Source organism: Procambarus clarkii, chromosome 45 (genome assembly GCF_040958095.1).
Source record: "Procambarus clarkii isolate CNS0578487 chromosome 45, FALCON_Pclarkii_2.0, whole genome shotgun sequence".
Taxonomy (NCBI): domain Eukaryota; kingdom Metazoa; phylum Arthropoda; class Malacostraca; order Decapoda; family Cambaridae; genus Procambarus; species Procambarus clarkii.
Window position 1 is genome coordinate 10,914,745 of NC_091194.1, and position 21,698 is coordinate 10,936,442.

Sequence of the window (21,698 nt, forward strand, 5' to 3'; positions counted from 1 at the left end):
GTGTGTTTTAGCCTGGGCGGTACCCGTGGTGCTCTCCAGTGTTGACCAGACCGGAGCGTCACAGACCCTCTCCATGCAGACAAAGTTCGGTGGATATATATAGGGTATTGGGTCATCTACACGACCTTTAACCCCCCTGGGGGGTCAAAGCGCCACAAGTGCCCTTTCAAAGAGCTGGATTCTAGGCTGGCACGCAGCTCACGGAGGTTTACAACCTCTGATTAATGTTATTCTCAAATTTGTAATTAATCCATTTGAAAATAAAATAAAGGATAAATTAAACAAAGGAAGAAAAATAAAAATTTGCATTTGCCGAACCAATAAGGATCCTGTAATTTACTATTTTCTGAGACAATTAGTCTGCACTTCAACAAGTACATGTATTTATAATAAGTATGACTTAGTTGTATGTTTAAAAAGGTACAAACATTAAAATGGAAAAGTGAAATAAAATATATATATATCTTACACAACTAGTAAAAAAATATATATATATATATATATATATATATATATATATATATATATATATATATATATATATATATATATATATATATATATATACTGCCTCACATACACAAAGGGAGGATTAACATGTGCGTCTCTGATGTGTCAACTCCTTTACTGTGTGCACCAACAGCCATACACGTCTACACCAGCAGCCATACACGTCTACACCAGCAGCCATACACGTCTACACCCGCAGCCATACACGTGTAAACCAACAGCCATACACGTCTACACCAGCAGTCATACACGTGTAAACCAACAGCCATACACGTCTACACCAGCAGTCATACACGTGTAAACCAACAGCCATACACGTCTACACCAGCAGTCATACACGTGTAAACCAACAGCCATACACGTCTACACCAGCAATCATACACGTGTAAACCAGCAGCCATACACGTCTACACCAGCAGTCATACACGTGTAAACCAACAACCATACAAGTCTACACCAACAGCCATACCAAGGACAATCTCTACTAACACCAAGACATATTACACGGGAAGGGTCACAGCAAACTACCCTGAAGGAGTAATTAATGCCAGTGAGGTAGTTTACGTACCGACGTAGCTACCTTGATGACTACTGGTTGATATTACGGTGGAGGGAAGGACCATATGAACATAGTTGGCTAAAAACACACAAAAAACACAATTAAAACATAAATTAGTAAGCAAGGACGGTGTGTAAAATTGGTCATATCGAAAACTAAAAAGCAAATATTGCTGTAAAGGTTTTTGCCCGAGGGCCCAGGAGCTGAAGACTAAAGCTCCAATCAGTCAGGTTAAGCCGACAGACAAAGGCATGGATGGACAGCAATATTATCGTTAAAGGGTAACACTAAAATAAATAAATGGCAATATCTTTCAAGATACATAGACTAGGACCAGTAAGTGGATGGGCTGAATAATACTGGACTGACGCTAACTCTGTATACTAACTGAATTAGACGAGATACTGTGGTAAAAAGTTCCTTGCAAAGTGTGTAACTTGTGATGTGTGCGAGATACTGAAAGTTAAAATACCCTTCATAAAGGTTGGGCCAACTTTTAGGATCCACGAGTTGAAGGAGAACCTCGAGAGCCGAAGCCCGAAGCTCCTCGGCGAAACCCACGAACTGGAGCAGAACTTCGAGATCTGGAGGCTGCTGGAGCTTCTTGTCGAGACCCACGAACTGGAGCAGAACCTAGAGATCTGGAGGCTGGTGGAGCAGAATCTAGAGATCTGAAGGCTGCTGGAGCAGAACCTAGAGATCTGGAGGCTGGTGGAGCAGAACCTAGAGATCTGGAGGCTGGTGGAGCAGAATCTAGAGATCTGAAGGCTGCTGGAGCAGAACCTAGAGATCTGGAGGCTGGTGGAGCAGAACCTAGAGATCTGGAGGCTGGTGGAGCAGAACCTAGAGATCTGGAGGCTGGTGGAGCAGAACCTAGAGAACTGAAGGCTGCTGGAGCAGAACCTAGAGATCTGGAGGCTGGTGGAGCTTCTTGTCGAGACCCACGAGTTGAAGAAGGACCTCGAGGTCTGAAGACCGGAGCCTCTGGACGAGACTCGGCAGTTGAAGGAGGACGTAGAGGTCTGAAGACCAGTGGTTCTCGACAAGACTCAGCAGTTGAAGGAGGACGTAGAGGTCTGAAGACCAGAGCCTCTGAACGAGACTCTGCAGTTGAAGGAGGACGTAGAGGTCTGAACACCAGAGGCTCTGGACGAGACCCAGAAGTTGAAACAGGACCTCGAGGTCTGAACACCAGAGGCTCTAGATGAGCTCCAGCAGTTGAAGCAGGACCTCGAGGTTTGGAGACCGGAGCACTTGAATGAGACCCATCCGTCGAAGCAGGACCTCGAGGTTTGGAGACCGGAGCACTTGAATGAGACCCATCCGTCGAAGCAGGACCTCGAGGTTTGGAGACCGGAGCACTTGAATGAGACCCATCCGTCGAAGCAGGACCTCGAGGTTTGGAGACCGGAGCACTTGAATGAGACCCATCCGTCGAAGCAGGACCTCGAGGGTCTAAGACTTGAGCGTACGATCGAGATACTGGAATTGAAGCAGGACCTTGAGACTCTAAGATCTGAACATCCAAAGAAGATGTAGAAGTTAAAGCAGGGCCTCGAGAGCTGAGATCTAGAGGCTCTGGAAGAGATTCAGCAGTTGAAGCAGAACCTCGAGGAATGAAGACAGGAGCCTCTGCACGAAGTTGAAGAGTGGAACCAGTTCCTCGAGAGCTGGAGGCTGGGGAATCCGGGTGAGATCCAGCAGTTGAAGGAAGATCTCCAGGATTGGTGACAGTACCCTCTGGATGAAACCCGGGAGCTGAAACACAATCTGCTTAGAAATCTAGTTTCAAAAGGTTGCAATTCATGATTGGACAAAAAATGTGAAAAACCATGGTCCAGAGTCACGAAGCAGTTATGCAAGTACTTACGAACGTGTACATCTTTCCTCGATCTTTGACGGCTTTGGTTACATTTATTAAACAGTTTACAAGCATGAAAACTTGCCAATCAACTGTTGTTATTGTTATAAACATCCTCCTGGTTCTTCGGGGCTCATTAACTGTTTCATAATTGAAAACAAAGCCGCCTAAGATTGAGAAAAGATGTACAGGTTCGCAAGTGCTCCCATAACTCCTTTGTGAATCTGGCCCCAGAGAAGCAAAAGACAAGAATAGGAGAAAATAAGAGAAAATGGCAGAAGGGAAGAAAGAAAATATGTAAAATGGAGAAATGGAAAAGGCAGAATAACGAAAGGGAGGAAGAGACTAAGGAGAAATGGTACAGGGAAATAAAAAAAACAGATGACCTAATTATACTCTTTCGGTGATCATCGATGGGGACAGGAAGCCCCCGGCGGCTTGCGGAAGGTCACCAGAGTTTTCCTGACCACTTTCTCCCCCCCCCCCTGTATTTAAACCTCTAACACTAGTTAAACAAGACAAGGCCAGCAAAAGGAACAAGAGGAAAGCAAGTCATTACCAAAAGAAGGCATCAAGCCGGGGAGACTGTGTAGCACCATCAGTGTTGCTGGATATGCAAAAGGTGTTAAATATCGCTGAGGATGCCAATCCCAAAACAAAAGAACATAGAAGTAGGCATCCATCAGTCTCAGGAGACTATGGAGTTGCGCTCTGGTTGTCTGTCTGGAGTGGCCTCACCAGGGCGCAAAGCCAGGGTAGGTTGATTCGGGGGAGAAGCTGGCCGGCCTCCTCCTTGATCTTGAAGGAGGCCGGCCTCGGGTGAAAAGGGGCTGTGACGAAAAGAACATAACGCGAGCAACATCAAAGGTATCCGACTCGCCAAGGATTTTGTAGAGGGTCAAATGACCTCGAGGGACAAATGACTTCGAGGGTCAAATGACTTCGAGGGTCAGTAGTCAAGGAAGACACGATCGTTCTGAAGATCGGGACATTCCACAAGGAGGTACACGACTGCAAGTGAGACAAGGCAGTGTGGACAATAAGGAGCAGGGTCACGCTCCATTAAGTGCTCAGGAGTTAAGCATGTCCGGCCAATATGCATTCTAGAAAAATAAGTTCCATTCCATGAATTACGCTGGGATCGAGGAGGAAGGCCAAGGGGACGGGTTACCTTTAAGAGATGCGCAGTTTGTTACCCGTTACCTAAGACCAGCTGGCAGACACTGCGGACTGAGGAATGAATGACAGGATAAAAGGAGTCTGAATAAGGAACGCTTTTTTTTTGGGGGGGGGGGGCGGGGAAAGAGAACAAGTATGAATAACCTTGTTAGCGGCAGCGTCCGCACGTTCATGTAAAGACACGCCAATATGGCTGCGAACCCAGCAAAACTCAAGTGACTTAAATCAACTGGAGAAACAGCCAATGTTGAATTTCGACCAGCCCAGGATGCATAGGGTTAAATGACTTCAGGGCCACGAGGGAACTGCGGGAGTCAACCATAATGAAAAAGGAACGTTGACGTCGGAAAAGCAGTGGACGAAGAGCATACAAGACTGCATTAAAGGTGTGTCGTGAAGATGCTATAGTCTCCGGAGGTGGACGGCACATGGAGGTGTGGTCAGGAAAGACAACAGAGTAGCCAACACCGTCGACAGACTTGTACCTATCTTTCAAGAGAGCACTGGAGCAGGAGTGTGAAAAAAAGGCGTTTTATAGCCGAAGGAGGGTTGGTAGCCCTCGAACCCTCCTAGCCCTTTATAGCCGGTAGGAGGGTTGATAGCCCATATGTATTTTTTAGAAGCCTTAACCAGGGGTCTGTGAAACCGATCTACACAACATTCGTTAAACCAATACTGGAATATGCAGCACCGGCCTGGAATTAGCACACTGAGAAGCATCAGCCCAAACCTTAAAAAGTACCGAGATTTGCAACAAGATTAGTGCTACAGCTAAGAGGGCGAAGCTCTTAGGGCAGGTTAAGGGAACTATATCTCATAACCATGAATGAAAGACACACAGGGTACATGATCGCAACATACAAGATACTAAGGGGAACTGACAAAACGGACATAGACAACCTTTTTAAAGTAAGATAATCAAGACGAAAGGACACAAGTAGAAGCTGGAGAATTAAGTCAAAGAAATGTAAGGACCTCCCCGCACCCTGTACGGTGGTCAACGACCGACACACAACAAGTTGTAGGAGCCGCCTCCACCCACAACTTTAAGGCCAGATTAGACAATGAATTCGAACGTCAAAATTGTTAAATTAGAAGACAAGAGATATACAACATGCGGGGCATGAAGAGTTAGACCTCACCTGCCCATAATGAGTGACGGGTGAGTACCCATTACTGCCATTATGGCATGACCCACTTGAAGGTGCCAGGAGGGACGAGGCCGCCATGGTCACGGGCCAAGCCTCGCACAGTCCATGTGACGAACCTCGCACAGGTCACGTGATAACCCCCCCCCCCCCGCACAGTCCACGTGACAAAAACACCCTCCCCCGCACAGGCCGCGTGACAAAAACACCCCCCTGCACAGGCCGCATGACAAAAACACCCCCCCCCCTCGCACAGGCCCGGTGACAAACACACCCCCCTGCACAGGCCACGTGACAAAAACACCCCCCCTGCACAGGCCACGTGACAAACCCCCCCCCCCCACACAGGCCACGTGACAACCCCCCCCCCCCACACAGGCCAAGTGACAAAAACACCCCCCCCCCACGCACAGGCCACAAATACCCCCCCTGCACAGGCCCCGTGATAAAAACACCCCCACAGGCCACGTGACAAAAACACCCCCCCCTGCACAGGCCGCGTGACAAAAACACACCCCCTGCACAGGCCACGTGACAAAAACACCCCCCACACACAGGCCACGTGACAAAAACACCCCCCCCCCTGCACAGGCCACGTGACAAAAACACCCCTACCAACCCCCCCCCCGAACAGGTCACGTGATAACACCCCCCCCCCCCGGACAGGCCACGTGACAACCCCCCCCCCCCTGCACAGGCCGCGTGACAACCCCCCCCTACCGCACTGGCCATGTGTCAACCCCCCCGCCCCGAACAGGTCACGTGATAACACCCCCCCCCCCGGACAGGCCACGTGACAAAAACACCCCCCCCTGCACAGGCCATGTGACAAAAACACCACCCTCCCCGCACAGGCCGCGTGACAACCCCCCCCCCCCCGCACAGGCCACCTGACAACCCCCCCACCCCCGCACAGGCCACCTGACAACCCCCCCCCCACCCCCGCACAGGCCACCTGACAACCCCCCCCCCCACCCCCGCACAGGCCACCTGACAACCCCCCCCCACCCCCGCACAGGCCACCTGACAACCCCCCCCCACCCCCGCACAGGCCACCTGACAACCCCCCCCCCCACCCCCGCACAGGCCACCTGACAACCCCCCCCCCCCCCACCCCCGCACAGGCCACCTGACAACCCCCCCCCCCACCCCCGCACAGGCCACCTGACAACCCCCCCCCCACCCCCGCACAGGCCACCTGACAACCCCCACCCCCACCCCCGCACAGGCCACCTGACAACCCCCCCCCCACAGGCCACCTGACAACCCCCCCCCACCCCCGCACAGGCCACCTGACAACCCCCCCCCCACCCCCGCACAGGCCACCTGACAACCCCCCCCCCACCCCCGCACAGGCCACCTGACAACCCCCCCCACCCCCGCACAGGCCACCTGACAACCCCCCCACCCCCGCACAGGCCACCTGACAACCCCCCCCCACCCCCGCACAGGCCACCTGACAACCCCCCCCCCCACCCCCGCACAGGCCACCTGACAACCTCCCACCCCCGCACAGGCCACCTGACAACCCCCCCCCCACCCCCGCACAGGCCACCTGACAACCCCCCCCCCCCACCCCCGCACAGGCCACCTGACAACCCCCCCCCCACCCCCGCACAGGCCACCTGACAACCGCCCCCCACCCCCGCACAGGCCACCTGACAACCCCCCCCCCCACCCCCGCACAGGCCACCTGACAACCCCCCCCCCCCCACCCCCGCACAGGCCACCTGACAACCCCCCCCCCCACCCCCGCACAGGCCACCTGACAACCCCCCCCCCCCACCCCCGCACAGGCCACCTGACAACCTCCCCCCCCCCACCCCCGCACAGGCCACCTGACAACCTCCCCCCCCCACCCCCGCACAGGCCACCTGACAACCTCCCCCCCCACCCCCGCACAGGCCACCTGACAACCCCCCCCCACCCCCGCACAGGCCACCTGACAACCCCCCCCCCCACCCCCGCACAGGCCACCTGACAACCCCCCCCCCCACCCCCGCACAGGCCACCTGACAACCCCCCCCCCACCCCCGCACAGGCCACCTGACAACCCCCCCCCCCACCCCCGCACAGGCCACCTGACAACCCCCCCCGCACAGGCCACCTGACAACCCCCCCCCCCCACAGGCCACCTGACAACCCCCCCCCACCCCCGCACAGGCCACCTGACAACCCCCACCCCCACCCCCGCACAGGCCACCTGACAACCCCCACCCCCACCCCCGCACAGGCCACCTGACAACCCCCCCCCCCTCCACCCCCGCACAGGCCTCGTCACACCCCCCCCCCCCTCCCACACAGTACCAAACACACCCACTTACCTCCACACTAACACAAGTCCATTCAACAGTCAAACATTTCACTAGTAGCAACTAGTTGCTGCTAGGGGGACATAAAACCAAGACAGAAACAATTAGAGATGGCAGCAACTGCCATCCAAGAAGAGTAATATTATCCGAATTAAATAAGAACCGTCAGAGAAAGCCGGGCAGCAAAAATTGTAAACATTGACAGTTGACAATGGTGTGGCAGTAGAGGCTAGCAAGAGAGCCTCAAACCTGCTGCCAAGCTCACCCACCGAGCCGCTAGTATAAACTGTAGCACGAACTGTCGTGGAGGGAGGACTGGTGTAACGTTACAACTGAATACAACTTAAGTTGTGCCGCCTCTATAGTGCCGGCAAACTATACAATGCTGTCGTGGACAATGCCCCAAGAGGCGACATTTGACTACCTCCAGTTACTCAAGGGAAATATGCAGAGTGGGTGTCACAGATTACCCTGTGGCACTCCACGTGATGGGGTGACTCCATACACAGTTACAGCAAGCGGATACACAAGTCATTACACTGCGATTATCGGCCTTATGGAAAACCACGTCAAAGATGTACCATGTACAGAGAGTAGTGAAATATGTGACCCCTTGTGGCGTGCCTTTCCCCCTCACAAACTTCATACCTTGAAGATAGCCGAGTGCTGGATGCTGCAGGGGCGTTTGTCTCATCTCCCAGGAGGAGTCTTGCGGGTAATTGTGGGCCAGACTTCCGGGAGACAGGTTGTGGGAGGTTGACGGCGCGTCCTGCATGGGAGATGTGTTTGACAGCTGTGGGAAGACGTTCCAAAATTGCTGTGGTGGGTAGCTGTGAGCAGATTCTTCAGGGGAAATGTTGGGGGTAGCTATGGGCAGGTTTCCCATGAGTGATGTGGCGGGCTGATGTGGGTTCGTCATCCAAAAATTATGTGGTGAATAGCTGTGGTTTGGTGTTCCAAGACTGATGTGTTGAGTAGCTGTCGGTTCCTCATTCGTAAACGACGTGGTGGGTTGCTGTGGGTTCGTTGGCCAGGAGTAATTTGGTGGGTTGCTTTGGGTTGGGTCTTCGGGAGAGACGTGGTGGGTCGCTGTGGGTTGGTTCCACAGCACGTATGTGGTCTGTGCCTGTACCAAGGAGAGATGCGATTGGGAGCTATGGATTAGTTCCCCAGGAAATAAGGGCCGGAAAGTTGTGGGTTGATCCGCCGGGAGAGATGTGGTGGGCAGCTGTGTGGTGGGTTCCCATGACTGATGTTGGGGATGGGTTGGTCCTCCAGCATAGATGTAGGGGCCACCTGTGGGTTGGTCCTCCACCATAGATGTGGTGGGCAGCTGTGTAGTGGGCAGTTGTGTAGTGGAAAACTGTGTGGCGGACAACTGTGTGGTGGACAGCTGTGTGGTAGACAGCTGTGTGATGGGTCCCCAGGGTTGATGTTGGGGAAGGCTGTGGGCTGCTTCTCCAGCATAGCTGTGGTGGGCAGCTGTGGGTTGGTCCTCCATGAGAGATGTGGTGGGCAGCTGTGTGGTGGGTCCCCATGACTGATACTGGGGAAGGCTGTGGGCTGCTTTCCCATCATAGCTGTGGTGGGTAGTTGTGGGTTGGCCCCCAACTAGAGATGTACTAGGGAGCTGTTGGTCGACTTTCCAGAAGACATTCGGAGGATACCTATGGGCTAGACCTTCAGGAGAAACATGTGGGGCAGCTGTGGGCTGCTCCATCTGGGGAGATGGTGTGAGAAAATACATGTCTATGTCCCCGGAGAGGTCTGGAAGGTGGCTGTGGGCTGACCCCACTGGAGAGATGTGAGGGGTAACTATGAGCTGGTCTCCAAACAAAGATCCGGAGGAGAGCCGAGGGCTGCTCCCCCAGAAGAACTGCGGGGAGTTGTGAGCGAATCCACCAGACGAGACCTGAGTAACTGTGGGTTCGACCCCCATGATGGATGAGGCGGGCATCTGTGGGCTCGTCCGCCAAGAGAGATGAGGTGCATAACTGTGGGTTGGTCCTCCAGGATAGATGTGGGGGATAGCTGTAGGTTGGCCCTCCAGGAGAGATGTGGTTGGCACCCATGGATTGGACCCCCAAGGGAGGTGAGGTGCATAGCTACTGGTTGCTTCTTCCCGAGAGGTGTGGGGGATAGCTGTAGGCTGCTCCTCCACGAGTGATGTGGGGGCAGCTGTGGGCTGGTCCTCCATGAGAGCTATGGGGGCATCTGTGGGCTGGTCCTCCATGGGAGCTATGGGGGCATCTGTGGGCTGGTCCTCCATGAGTGCTGTGGGGGGGTAGCTGTGGCTTGGCTCACCAGGAGAGCTGTGGGGGGTAGCTGCGGCTTGGTCCACCAAGAGAGATGTGGGTAAGGGGGGTGTAGCTGTGAGTTGTTCCACTCAAAAAGTGCTTCGCTCACGTTCAACGTTCGAACCCCGCTGTTCTTAATCTCGTAATACCTCACCCATATACAGTACACTAAATATCCAGCCAGTCCTCACGAACACCGCCTAAATGCTGGTTAAACCACCCTCTAAACCCCCCTTATTTATGTATGTAAGACAATTAACACACGATTAACAACTGACGACGCGCGAGCTGTTCTCGAAGCACTAAGTCCTCCATTTGAATTGCATCTCTGTAAATGCTTCACCCGCGAATTACACCTCTAAACAACTGGTTACAGAATCTAAATACACAACACAGTCTAGCCCAAACTACACACCACATTCTAATATATAATCATCCTCATTTGTAAAGAGTAAAAAAACGATTTTGAATACACAATTGGTTAAAAAATATATATAATGCATCTTAGTGATGGGCCGCCCTCCCCCCCCCCCCCCTGCCCTTGAAGACTGAAAACCCCGTTACAAATAATTACAAACAATCGCCACCCAGACCAAAACACCTCACCTAACCCCCCAACTTAACACACAACTATAATAATATTATTTTATGTTTGATAGAATGCAATTTATTGTTACACATTATGGAAACAGCCTAAGGACCGGCTGTTGCCAACCTGGGTGGTAGGCCATTCTTCCATCCATATTACTCTCGACCAGGCTGCCGCCGTAAACAAAATTAGCCATTTGTTTCGTATATCGTAATGAAAAAAAACACAATCGACTCTTAAACACACATTAATATAAACATATATTGTAGTCTGATTTTCTTATTAGCCTAGGATAGGCTACGTTAATATGGATACTGAACTTTTATTTATACATTAATTTAGGATAGGCTACGACTGATGGGTTGCTTGCTGGCAGTTATTTGGTGGTGGTGTTGGGGGCCTATAAGGCCTATCAACCTCTGTATAGTTAGTAAGATCACCACAACAGTCTTCTGATCAACCACTAAGTATATCTTAGCGCTAAACATGTCGAGCACTCAAGCAAACTCTCAGCGTACATCCACCTAGCAGCAAGGGGGTATACCTCTCAGTATATATGCAAAGAAGCGGGATACACCTCTCAGTATATATACAGAGAATCGGGGTATACCTCTCAGTATATATACAAAGAGAAGCAGGGCATACCTCTCAGTGTAAACATCCCTGTAGGTATTACTTGTATCTCCAGGAGCCAACTCGTCCTCACACCAGGCTGTTTACAGCAGCGGTCGTCCTCCACTGACACATTCATCAATTTTAACATACTGTAGTTTTAAAAATTGGTTTGTTCTCGTATATAAATTAATATTACTATACATACAAATTCTAAGTATAGTTAGGCGTAGGTTAGGTTAGGTGTTTAAGTTCTGTTGGCGATTATATATATTTGAAATACGTGGGTGAAGCATTTATAGAATTGTGGTTCGAACAGAGGACGTGAGCGAAGCACTTGTTCCAGAAGTGTTCGGACGTCATCAGTTGTGAGTCAGCCCGTTCTCCAAACAAAGTCCCAAAAATTATTCCATGCACCAGCTGTTTATGAATGAAAAAGGTTTACACACGACTCACAACTGCTGACGTTCGAACACTTCCGGAACAAGTGCTTCACTGACGACTTTTGTTCGAATCACAACACTATAAATGCTTCACCACGTACTACAAATACAAATAATCGCCAACAGAACCTAAACACCTAACCTAACCTATGCCTATATATACACAAAATGCTAATATATTATAAAATATTAATTTATACTTGAGAAAATTCCCGTTTTGAATGAACAGCATGTTAAAATTTATGAATGCGTCTGTGGGGTCGACCGCTGGATGGAATGAACTTTAGTCGAGGACGGGTTGCTATAAATGCTTCACCTACGTACTAAAAATACAAATAATCGCCAACAGAACCTAAACACCTAACCTAACCTATGCCTAAATATGCACACTATTCTAATATATTATAATATTCATTTATATTTGAGAAAATTACTATTTTGAATGAACAGCAAGTTGTTAAAAGTTGATGAATGCGTCTTTGGGGTCGACCGCTGGATGGAATGGACTTGGTCTGAGGACGGGTTAATACATATATATATATATATATATATATATATATATATATATATATATATATATATATATATATATATATATATATATATATATATATATATATATATATATATATATATATATATATATATAATGGTGTCTAATTTCAATATGCATTTTAGAACTGTTTCTGTGTTTGTTATCCACGGAACACTGATCTATTTCCCACACTGACTCGTCCACAGTGTGAGTGAATGGGTGCAATACGAGAGCACTGAAGCGACTGTGGTTGGCACACCTTGCATTCCCACCCCGCCACACAGCCCAAGCCTCAGGTCAAACACATAATTGTAACTAGCCACAAGCTCAAGTCGCTCTTATTTTGGGAGGATGTAACCATTAATACCTCTGAAACTCACCACGTACCGTGCTTGGATGGGGAAAAATCATAGCACTCGCCTTATATTTATAAATATAAATGGTCATTACTGTAGTAAGTGTAGACAGGTGATTGGTATTTTTTGTATTTATTTACATGGGGAGCATGCTAAATAAGTACAATAAAATAATTACAGTAAGACAACATTACACAAACATTGGAAAACACAGAAACACATGAAACACAAAATACAAAGCAATGAAGACACGCAAAATACAATAGAGAGAGCAGCCCAAAACGGGCACACAAATACAACACAGTACAGAAAGAAACACAAGAACATACAGAAACACATGACATAAACAAAACAAAGGTACGAAACCATAGGCCTCAAGGGCCAACTGAGCCACAAAACTAAACATAAACATAAGACAAGAGCATAACAAGAATACATCATTTAACATACTTCTGCGGAAATTTAGCCCTCAGAATGCGGATACAGGACGCCCCCTACAGTAGCCACTCATCGTCGGGAATATTCCCAGGCATCTTCCCCGGGTGCAACATAAACTCAGGAATGCCAGTGACGAATTTCCGTGCACTAGGCACCAATTCCGTCGCACCCGAAGGCACAGCACCTAGCACCACAGTGGACCCTGACGAGGCAATCACCCCCTCAGCAAGTGCCTGCAACACGGGGCGTGGCACAACGGGGAAATCACACCCAACGTCCCACAGCGGCGCAGACACAGAGCTCCCATGAAGAACATCCTTCTTCAGGACGACCGCAAAGTTCCTGGCCGCAGGAGCCACCTCCGGAGAAGGGACCATTTCCAACACTGCAGGAAGCTGAAAACAGGCGGCACAGGGGGGAGGGGGGAGGAAAGGTCCACATGAAGCTCCTCACAGCCTCGTCACCATCCGCCGCGTGTACCTCCGCCACCACCACGGCCTAAGCCGTACTGCCAACACCATTGGTCACCACGTCGACAGGAGACGACACACAACTTGGAAACTTCCCCACATCTGCCCAGGCCGTGTCCGTCGAGGCCAAAACAGGGGAGGAAAGCCGCGTGCACTTAGGATTCGGGCACGAATCGTCCGAGGTGTCCACGGGACCAGAAGCCAAGACATGAGAGACGCTGGGAGCCCGTACCCGGGCACGACGCAGGACCTCGGTAGCAACAATCACATAAGCCACGCCCACCCCAGCATCACCATCAACAGCCACCGAAACCACACCCAGCAACTACATAGTATCCGGCGCCGGAACACCATCAGGAGCCGGCACAGAAACCAACACCAGGCAAGGCTCGACATCCACAGGCACTTACACCGCTTCACACACCAAAATTCCGTCGACAGCCATCGGCAGAAAATTCTCTTCACCAAAGAGATTAACCCTCTCTACGGCAGCCGCCTAGCAGCCAGCAGCTAGGTGGCCCGACAACCCACATCAAAAGCACGTGCGAGCTGCCGCTCATAGTAGACAAGGATGTAGTAGTCCATAAGTTTCAGGGAAGATGGGATGTCCGAACGAAGCTACATCCCCAGAGTCCGGATACTAGTCCGTACGCCCCGGAGCTTCCTGGAGGAAATCATAATCATCTACACACTCTCGACAGTGCCAAACTGCCCGAAGTACTGCCTCAGTAGCTTCTCCTGGAATTCAAGTGGCACACCATGAACACTCACGTATGTGAGGGCACCACTCCGGTCGGAGATAACTACCGATCCAGCAGCGTCCGCCAGTTGAAATGACCGCCCTTCGTAGCAATGACCGCCCTTCGTAGCGGCGCAAAAGCACTCTGTAATCCTGTGTGTCAGCAAATTTCACCACTTCCCGATGAGAAGAGATGCATTCCACGCCATAGATGACAACCTCGTCCACACGTAGCATCTCACATAACACCAGCTCCACTGCAGGACAGTCAGCCTTGCCAGTAAACTCAAGGCTGACAGAGTGAGTCTGCCTGTAAAATGGGGGGGATGGAGCCCCCCCATCATTCAGGCCATGTCAGCAACCCGACCAAAGTCTGCCTGCTACACCGGGCGAGAAACGATTTTGTGACTGGTATAGTGCACACCCACTCTCCCCTGCCGCTTGTGGCCACCACTTCCCATCACCAAGATATCTTTTTTCCCTAGATTTGAGCACTGTTTCACTGGCCTAGCTATTTGGAGTCCTATCAAAAAGAGCGAGGTGAACCCTCCGGGAAGTGCTACATGGGGATACTGTACAACAGGGATTCATAAATTCTTGGGGGAGTATGGGTCTCAATCTCTGAACAATTAAATAAAGTAACTTGTTGTTTGAATAGAGTTAACCATCACCTTTATCAATATGGATTGAGGTGGTTCCACGTTTTGAATGCACAAAAACAACAGGAAAAGTCTCACTAGTTGTAGCTAGCTGTGTATTTGGGATTTGCCGTTTTTCCACAAATATATATATGATCAAATCCTAATGATTTTCTTCCAGCTGTTGTGTTCATATTTTCCATATGTAAATTAAAACCCTGATATTGACAAATGTTGAAATCATACTGGTAACTAATAGTAGTTGTAATTGGTGTCGTAAGTTGTGGTGGTGGTTGTAACTTCTCCAATGTGGCAAAGGGGGTATGGGGACACACTGGGGTAATTCATTGGAGGTCTGTAATTGTGAAAAGGTTAAGAACTCCTCTCTTAGAATGTGTACTGAGCTAGAAAAACTAATTTCGAGATTACACAAAGTCCTAGCAGCAAGATACCACATCTTGTGGAACTAGAGATGACAGCACAAGGCACACGCCGGCTTCCTGTTCCCGTCGAGGCCGCTGTAGAAGATAATAGCCCTCAGGTAAATTCTGTGATCCTGTCGACAACCCAGTCACAGGACAACTCCATGACACGGGTGGGGACGCCACCAACCACAGGACTACCCCATGACATGGGTGGGGACACCACCAACCACAGGACTACCCCATGACATGGGTGGGGACGCCATCAACCACAGGACTACCCCATGACACGGGTGGGGACGCCACCAGCCACAGGACTACCCCATGACACGGGTGGGGACGCCACCAACCACAGGACTACCCCATGACACGGGTGGGGACGCCACCAACCACAGGACTACCCCATGACACGGGTGGGGACACCACCAGCCACAGGACTACCCCATGACACGGGTGGGGACGCCACCAACCACAGGACTACCCCATGACACGGGTGGGGACGCCACCAGCCACAGGACTACCCCATGACACGGGTGGGGACGCCACCAACCACAGGACTACCCCATGACACGGGTGGGGACGCCACCAGCCACAGGACTACCCCATGACACGGGTGGGGACGCCACCAACCACAGGACTACCCCATGACACGGGTGGGGACGCCACCAGCCACAGGACTACCCCATGACACGGGTGGGGACGCCACCAACCACAGGACTACCCCATGACACGGGTGGGGACACCACCAGCCACAGGACTACCCCATGACACGGGTGGGGACGCCACCAACCACAGGACTACCCCATGACACGGGTGGGGACGCCACCAACCACAGGACTACCCCATGACACGGGTGGGGACACCACCAACCACAGGACTACCCCATGACACGGGTGGGGACGCCACCAACCACAGGACTACCCCATGACACGGGTGGGGACGCCACCAACCACAGGACTACCCCATGACACGGGTGGGGACGCCACCAGCCACAGGACTACCCCATGACACGGGTGGGGACGCCACCAACCACAGGACTACCCCATGACACGGGTGGGGACGCCACCAACCACAGGACTACCCCATGACACGGGTGGGGACGCCACCAACCACAGGACTACCCCATGACACGGGTGGGGACGCCACCAACCACAGGACTACCCCATGACACGGGTGGGGACGCCACCAACCACAGGACTACCCCATGACACGGGTGGGGACGCCACCAACCACAGGACTACCCCATGACACGGGTGGGGACGCCACCAGCCACAGGACTACCCCATGACACGGGTGGGGACGCCACCAACCACAGGACTACCCCATGACACGGGTGGGGACCCCACCAACCACAGGACTACCCCATGACACGGGTGGGGACGCCACCAACCACACCAGCTGGTGTCAGAAAACACACAAAGTTCAAGATAATGGAGATAGACGAGTTTCCTACACAATATAGAGCAGTAACGACAATAGGAAAAGAATATCCAGGACTGAAGCATTAGAGTTCTACAAGGGAAAGACAGTAAACCCTAAAGCATAACCCTATGAAAGAATACACTACCTAAGCCAGGTCACTCTTGACTTTTCCTCTAGCAAAGTTAATTTAACGGTTTCTCGGTAATTCCTTTACTACTAATGCAGTCTTGATTATGGAAAGCTAGTCTAATGACCACTCCCGAGTAACGTCAGGATCTTTTCGAAATGTTATGTCGTTCTGACTTAAATTTCCATGACGGGGTGCTGCTTAAGACAACACGGCTGAACCACAGAGCAAGAGGTGGAGGTACGTCTGTCGTCTTCAAGGGCACAACTGGGCATGCTGGTATAGCTACCATCCTAGCTTAGCTTGACTTTCCAAACTCAACTCAGGGAGCATCATCTCCTGTGAGTGTCTTGTCCTTGTAAAACCTGACAGTATAGGATTGCCTGGGTCATGGGATGACCCAGGCAATCCTGTACTGTCTCAGGGGGATGTATAATCAAAGGGAGGTCACTCACTCTCCAGCCTTATAGGTCACCTCATACCTTAATACAATGTCACTCTGTAAAATGTATCCCACCTCTCTTGGCCAGATGATCAACTCGTCTAATAAGATTTATCTAAGTTATTTTTATCTCACGAGTGATATTTACACTCATAATAATGAGGGCATTTCGGCAACACCCAACACTAATGGAATCCAACTCGAAGTGGCAATCTTGCTTACCATTCATGCTCTCATTGCACACATTTCCATACCATTGTGGGATAGAATTAAGCTTGGAAAATCCAGACTTTCACAATCAGCATAATGACGACCAACACCAGAGACTTCACTGCCAGTGTTGGCAACCTCACACACAGCTTCACACACACACACACAGCTTCACACACACACACACAGCTTCACACACACACACACACACACACACACACACACACACACACACACACACACACACACACACAGTGTTGTGAGGTGCTTGTTGTGCTGGAAACAGTTCTGTATGACAGGACTCCTGAGAACTTTACTAACATTGCTGGTTACCCCACAAGGCAACCCGTTCTCGCATTTGCTTACCATCAATATTGGCTTATTTAATAAGTGCATATGTGACATACTAATTGATTGTGAATATTTTAGTTTACCTTGAAAAGCTTCACAGAAAACACCGACCTCACCTAACCTTCTTAGTATGTTAAGATAAGCATCTTATTGCTTCACATTTACAATTATTACTTAACCTATCAACGGTATAGGTTAAGTAATAATTGTAATTAAGAAGCAAAAAGATGCTTATCTTAACATACTGAGAAGGTTAGGTGAGGTCGGTGTTTTCTATGAAGCTTTTCAAGGTAAACTAAAATATTCACAATCAATTAGTATGTCACATATGCACTTATTAAATAAGCCAATACTGATTATAAGCAAGTGCGAGAACGGGTTGCACAGGGCTGCCTTCAGTCAAGTGAGAACCAAAGGACAGTTGTAGTTTAAGTCGGTAAATATGTTCACGTCCAACCTACTGATTATTTGTGTTCATCTGGAACTATGTTCTTCACAATATGTTCAATGTACAGCCCTCAATGTCTGGGTGTTTCCCTCCCAGTCGATTTCCTGATTAACCCTCTAGACTCCGTACTTATGTAACATAACTGTAAGCACATTATAATTGTAGTTGACCTCAACCAGTATCTCATACAGAGGGATTTTTATTGAACTCTTAGCAGTTTTTAACATTGAAAATGTTGTGATCTTCCCCAGCTCATATCTCAGGTTCGTCCCTCTGCCCTTGATCCACCTGCAAGCACAGTTTACTGCAGACCCTTGGTATTGCCACTAGAACACAAGATGTGTTGTTGCACCGGACATTACAGGTGTCTGTGATGGGGTCTGGCACTCTGGATTACTACAGGGCGTCAAGCACTATGTATCAGGTGTCTGTGATGGGGTCTGCACTCTGGATTACTACAGGGCGTCAAGCACTATGTATCAGGTGTCTGTGATGGGGTCTGGCACTCTGGATTACTACAGGGCGTCAAGCACTATGTATCAGGTGTCTGTGATGGGGTCTGGCACTCTGGATTACTACAGGGCGTCAAGCACTATGTATCTAAGACTCCATTTTACACCTAATAATGAACTACCATCAAGACTACATACTTTAAAAGTAGTCCTCAATGGAGAAGAATCCGAAGGCCACTCAATTCATGTCAGCGACCCGCAGGGCAATGTGCTCGGTCCTTAGTGTTAAACGTCTATTTCAATGACCTACTGCACCTCATTCCTGAAGCTCAGGACTATGCTGAGGACAGTACTCTAACTTTCACTCGTGGACCAGAAGAAATACCAACTATAATGAGGGTCATTAATCACCAACTTGAAGCCATTCGACCTGGAGTAGGCGATGGCAGGTCACATTTGCGGCTGAGAAAAAATTAGCGGTGGCGGTGACAAGACACCATGATATACCACCAGGTATATCATGCTGTCTTGTATACCTGTTATACCTTATATACCTGTCTCGTATACCTGTTGGTACACTCAAAACCAAAACCTAAGCAAAAGCCTAGGCAAAACCTAGGCAAAAACCTAGGCAAAGACCTAGGCAAAAACCTAGGCAAAGAACACTAGGCAAAACCCTAGTGTTCAGTAATGAAGTTGACATTTTGGAAATGAATTTTGTCTCTTCAGTGACGACAAAGAGACACATACATGACCTGGCAAGCAAGGCAGCCAAGACAACTACACTGTTGCACTCTGGAGCATCTCACACCTTCCTTAACACAAGGTCTTACAAAACCCAACACGAAGAACAAGTTTGGTCCCATCCTGAGTGTGCCCCGCTCTCCAGGCTGCCCCCCCCCCTCCTCCCTCCCTCACCTTCCCCCATCTGGAGAGATGTTGGCAGACGTTCAACCAATGTTCTTTAAGATTACACATCTGGCTCAACCTTGTGTGCAACCAGGAGTGAACTCCCACAACACAAAGGTCCTCAGCAACCAACAGCCTCACTCTGGCTGAGCCTATGCAAGAGCATCGCTGCATCAGTGATCTTTCGTTGAAAGACTCACCCGATCTTGCAAACTTGCAACACATAGACACGAGTGAAATCCAGTCAACGAGTAGGAGAGAGGGAGGGAGGGAATTATCAAGGAGAAAAGTACCAAGCCATTACGACTATATAGCACTTGGAAGGGAGGGGTCAGGATTTGGGATGGGACGGGGGAAAGGAATGGACAACGAGTAGGAGGGGAAATCCAGTCAAGCGACCATATGAAGGCTCTGGCATGCAGGTGGCGCCGTGTGTGTGTGCCTCACACGATAATAACTTGGCGTTAAACTTGGTTTCTTTCTGACGGAAACTAATAATAAACTCATCAAATGAGTCTGTGGGGTCAGGATTTAGATGAATTTTTGTAGGATAAGAGTTCTTAGTAGCTTCATGTGCGGGGGGGAGGGGAGGGGAGGGGAGGGGAGGGAGAGGGAGAGGGAGAGGGAGAGGGAGAGAGAGAGAGAGAGAGAGAGAGAGAGAGAGAGAGAGAGAGAGAGAGAGAGAGAGAGAGAGAGAGAGAGAGAGAGAGAGAGAGAGGGGGGGGGGGAGGGGCGTGGATCGATACAATGAGGCAGCAGCAGGAGCCAGCACAGGAGCCTGGCATGACCAGGTACAGGCAGGTGCTCCAGGTACCTCCTCCATCACCTCCACCTCAACCAAGAAGACCATGACCACGAGGAGAAGTAACAGAATGAGGAGGTTGACGAGAAATAGAAGAGATTAACGAACCAGGAGATACGAGAAAGGAGGAGAAAAGAAAGGGTAAAAAGAATGAGAAAGCAAAACGACAATATATATATATATATATATATATATATATATATATATATATATATATATATATATATATATATATATACATATATATATATATATATATATATATATTTATTTATATTTTGGCAGAGATAAACAAAAATGAAAATACTGATGTGGAAAGATAAGAAAGAACATCATTCTCTATTCTCAAGAACATGCGTCACTCTGCCTCTACTGTCCTCAAGAACATGTGTCGCTACAGTACTCGACTCAGTGCACTACTCGACACACTCCAGTACTCGACACACTCCAGTACTCGACACACTCCAGTACTCGACACACTCCAGTACTCGACACACTACAGTACTCGACACACTACAGTACTCTGACACACTCTAGCACCTGGCCTCGTGTCCCTGGCAGCACGTACTCAACGGTGACGTGAAGCACAGATACCTTGAGCAGTGTGAGCCTAAAGTGGTAGCATTACTACACTGCTGGAGAAGAGTGAAGCAGGAAGCCTCCGTCCCAGCAGGCTTCACTCTGGCGGTTCACACACAACACCTCCAGTAAGAGCAAGAAACAGCGTTCTGCGGGCCACGGGAACCCTCGTAGACGTAGCCAGAAAAAAAAGGAAAACCGTCCAACGCTGACTGATATACATTTAGGCAGTGGAGAAAATAAATTCAACTGGCACCAGGTCCGCTACTCTCAACAGCCTGGCACTCCTCGCCCAGACGCCATCATGGATACAGTCGCAGGATACAGTTCCACTCATAAATCGGCAATACATACCTGTCGCTATCAAGAGAAGGCTTATCTAATTATGACTCGTTTGGCTGCTAAGATGCAAATTTCCCATCCGGAAAGCCCCCTCCTCCTCCTCCTCCCAGGCTGTCGGGAAGATCTGTGAGACAGCCGCGGGGTCTCAACAGACCAGTCCCTCCCCGAGACACTCATCTCTGTCTGTGTGCGACACCACAGCCTCGTGTTCCAAGTCACGAAAGTAAGAGTCGTTAGGGAGTCGTGAAGTACAGTTTCGTGTCGGTGCTGTCAATCGCTGGCAAAATTCCCGAGGAAATAGACTCAATCAAAATGTCCCAAGCATTGATGGAAGATGATGGAATGATATGCTTGATGGAATGTATACTGGAATGAATGCTTGATGGAAGCATACCTTGAGGTATGTATCTCTTAATGCAACAAAGTGAAGGCCACTTAAGTCTGCGACCACACCACAGTCTCTGCTTGCTCTCTAGTCATGAGGACTCTCTAGTTGTGTGTGCTTC

At 49.9% G+C, this 21,698-nt stretch overlaps 2 protein-coding genes across 5 annotated transcripts in view; both read right to left on the minus strand.

Annotated features, from left to right (window-relative positions):
• The window catches only part of M6 (neuronal membrane glycoprotein M6), a 311,681-nt gene that overhangs the window by 162,885 nt on the left and 127,098 nt on the right, over positions 1-21,698 (minus strand). The gene's annotated exons all lie outside the window — the stretch shown is intronic.
• Positions 291-10,260, minus strand: LOC123770015 (mucin-5AC). The gene is made up of 2 exons (XM_045761570.2): positions 8,218-10,260; positions 291-2,827 (listed from the first exon to the last, which is right to left on the minus strand). Exons 1-2 carry the CDS (start codon positions 9,836-9,838, stop codon positions 1,566-1,568), a joined length of 2,883 nt encoding a protein of 960 aa, XP_045617526.2. The 5' UTR covers positions 9,839-10,260; the 3' UTR covers positions 291-1,565.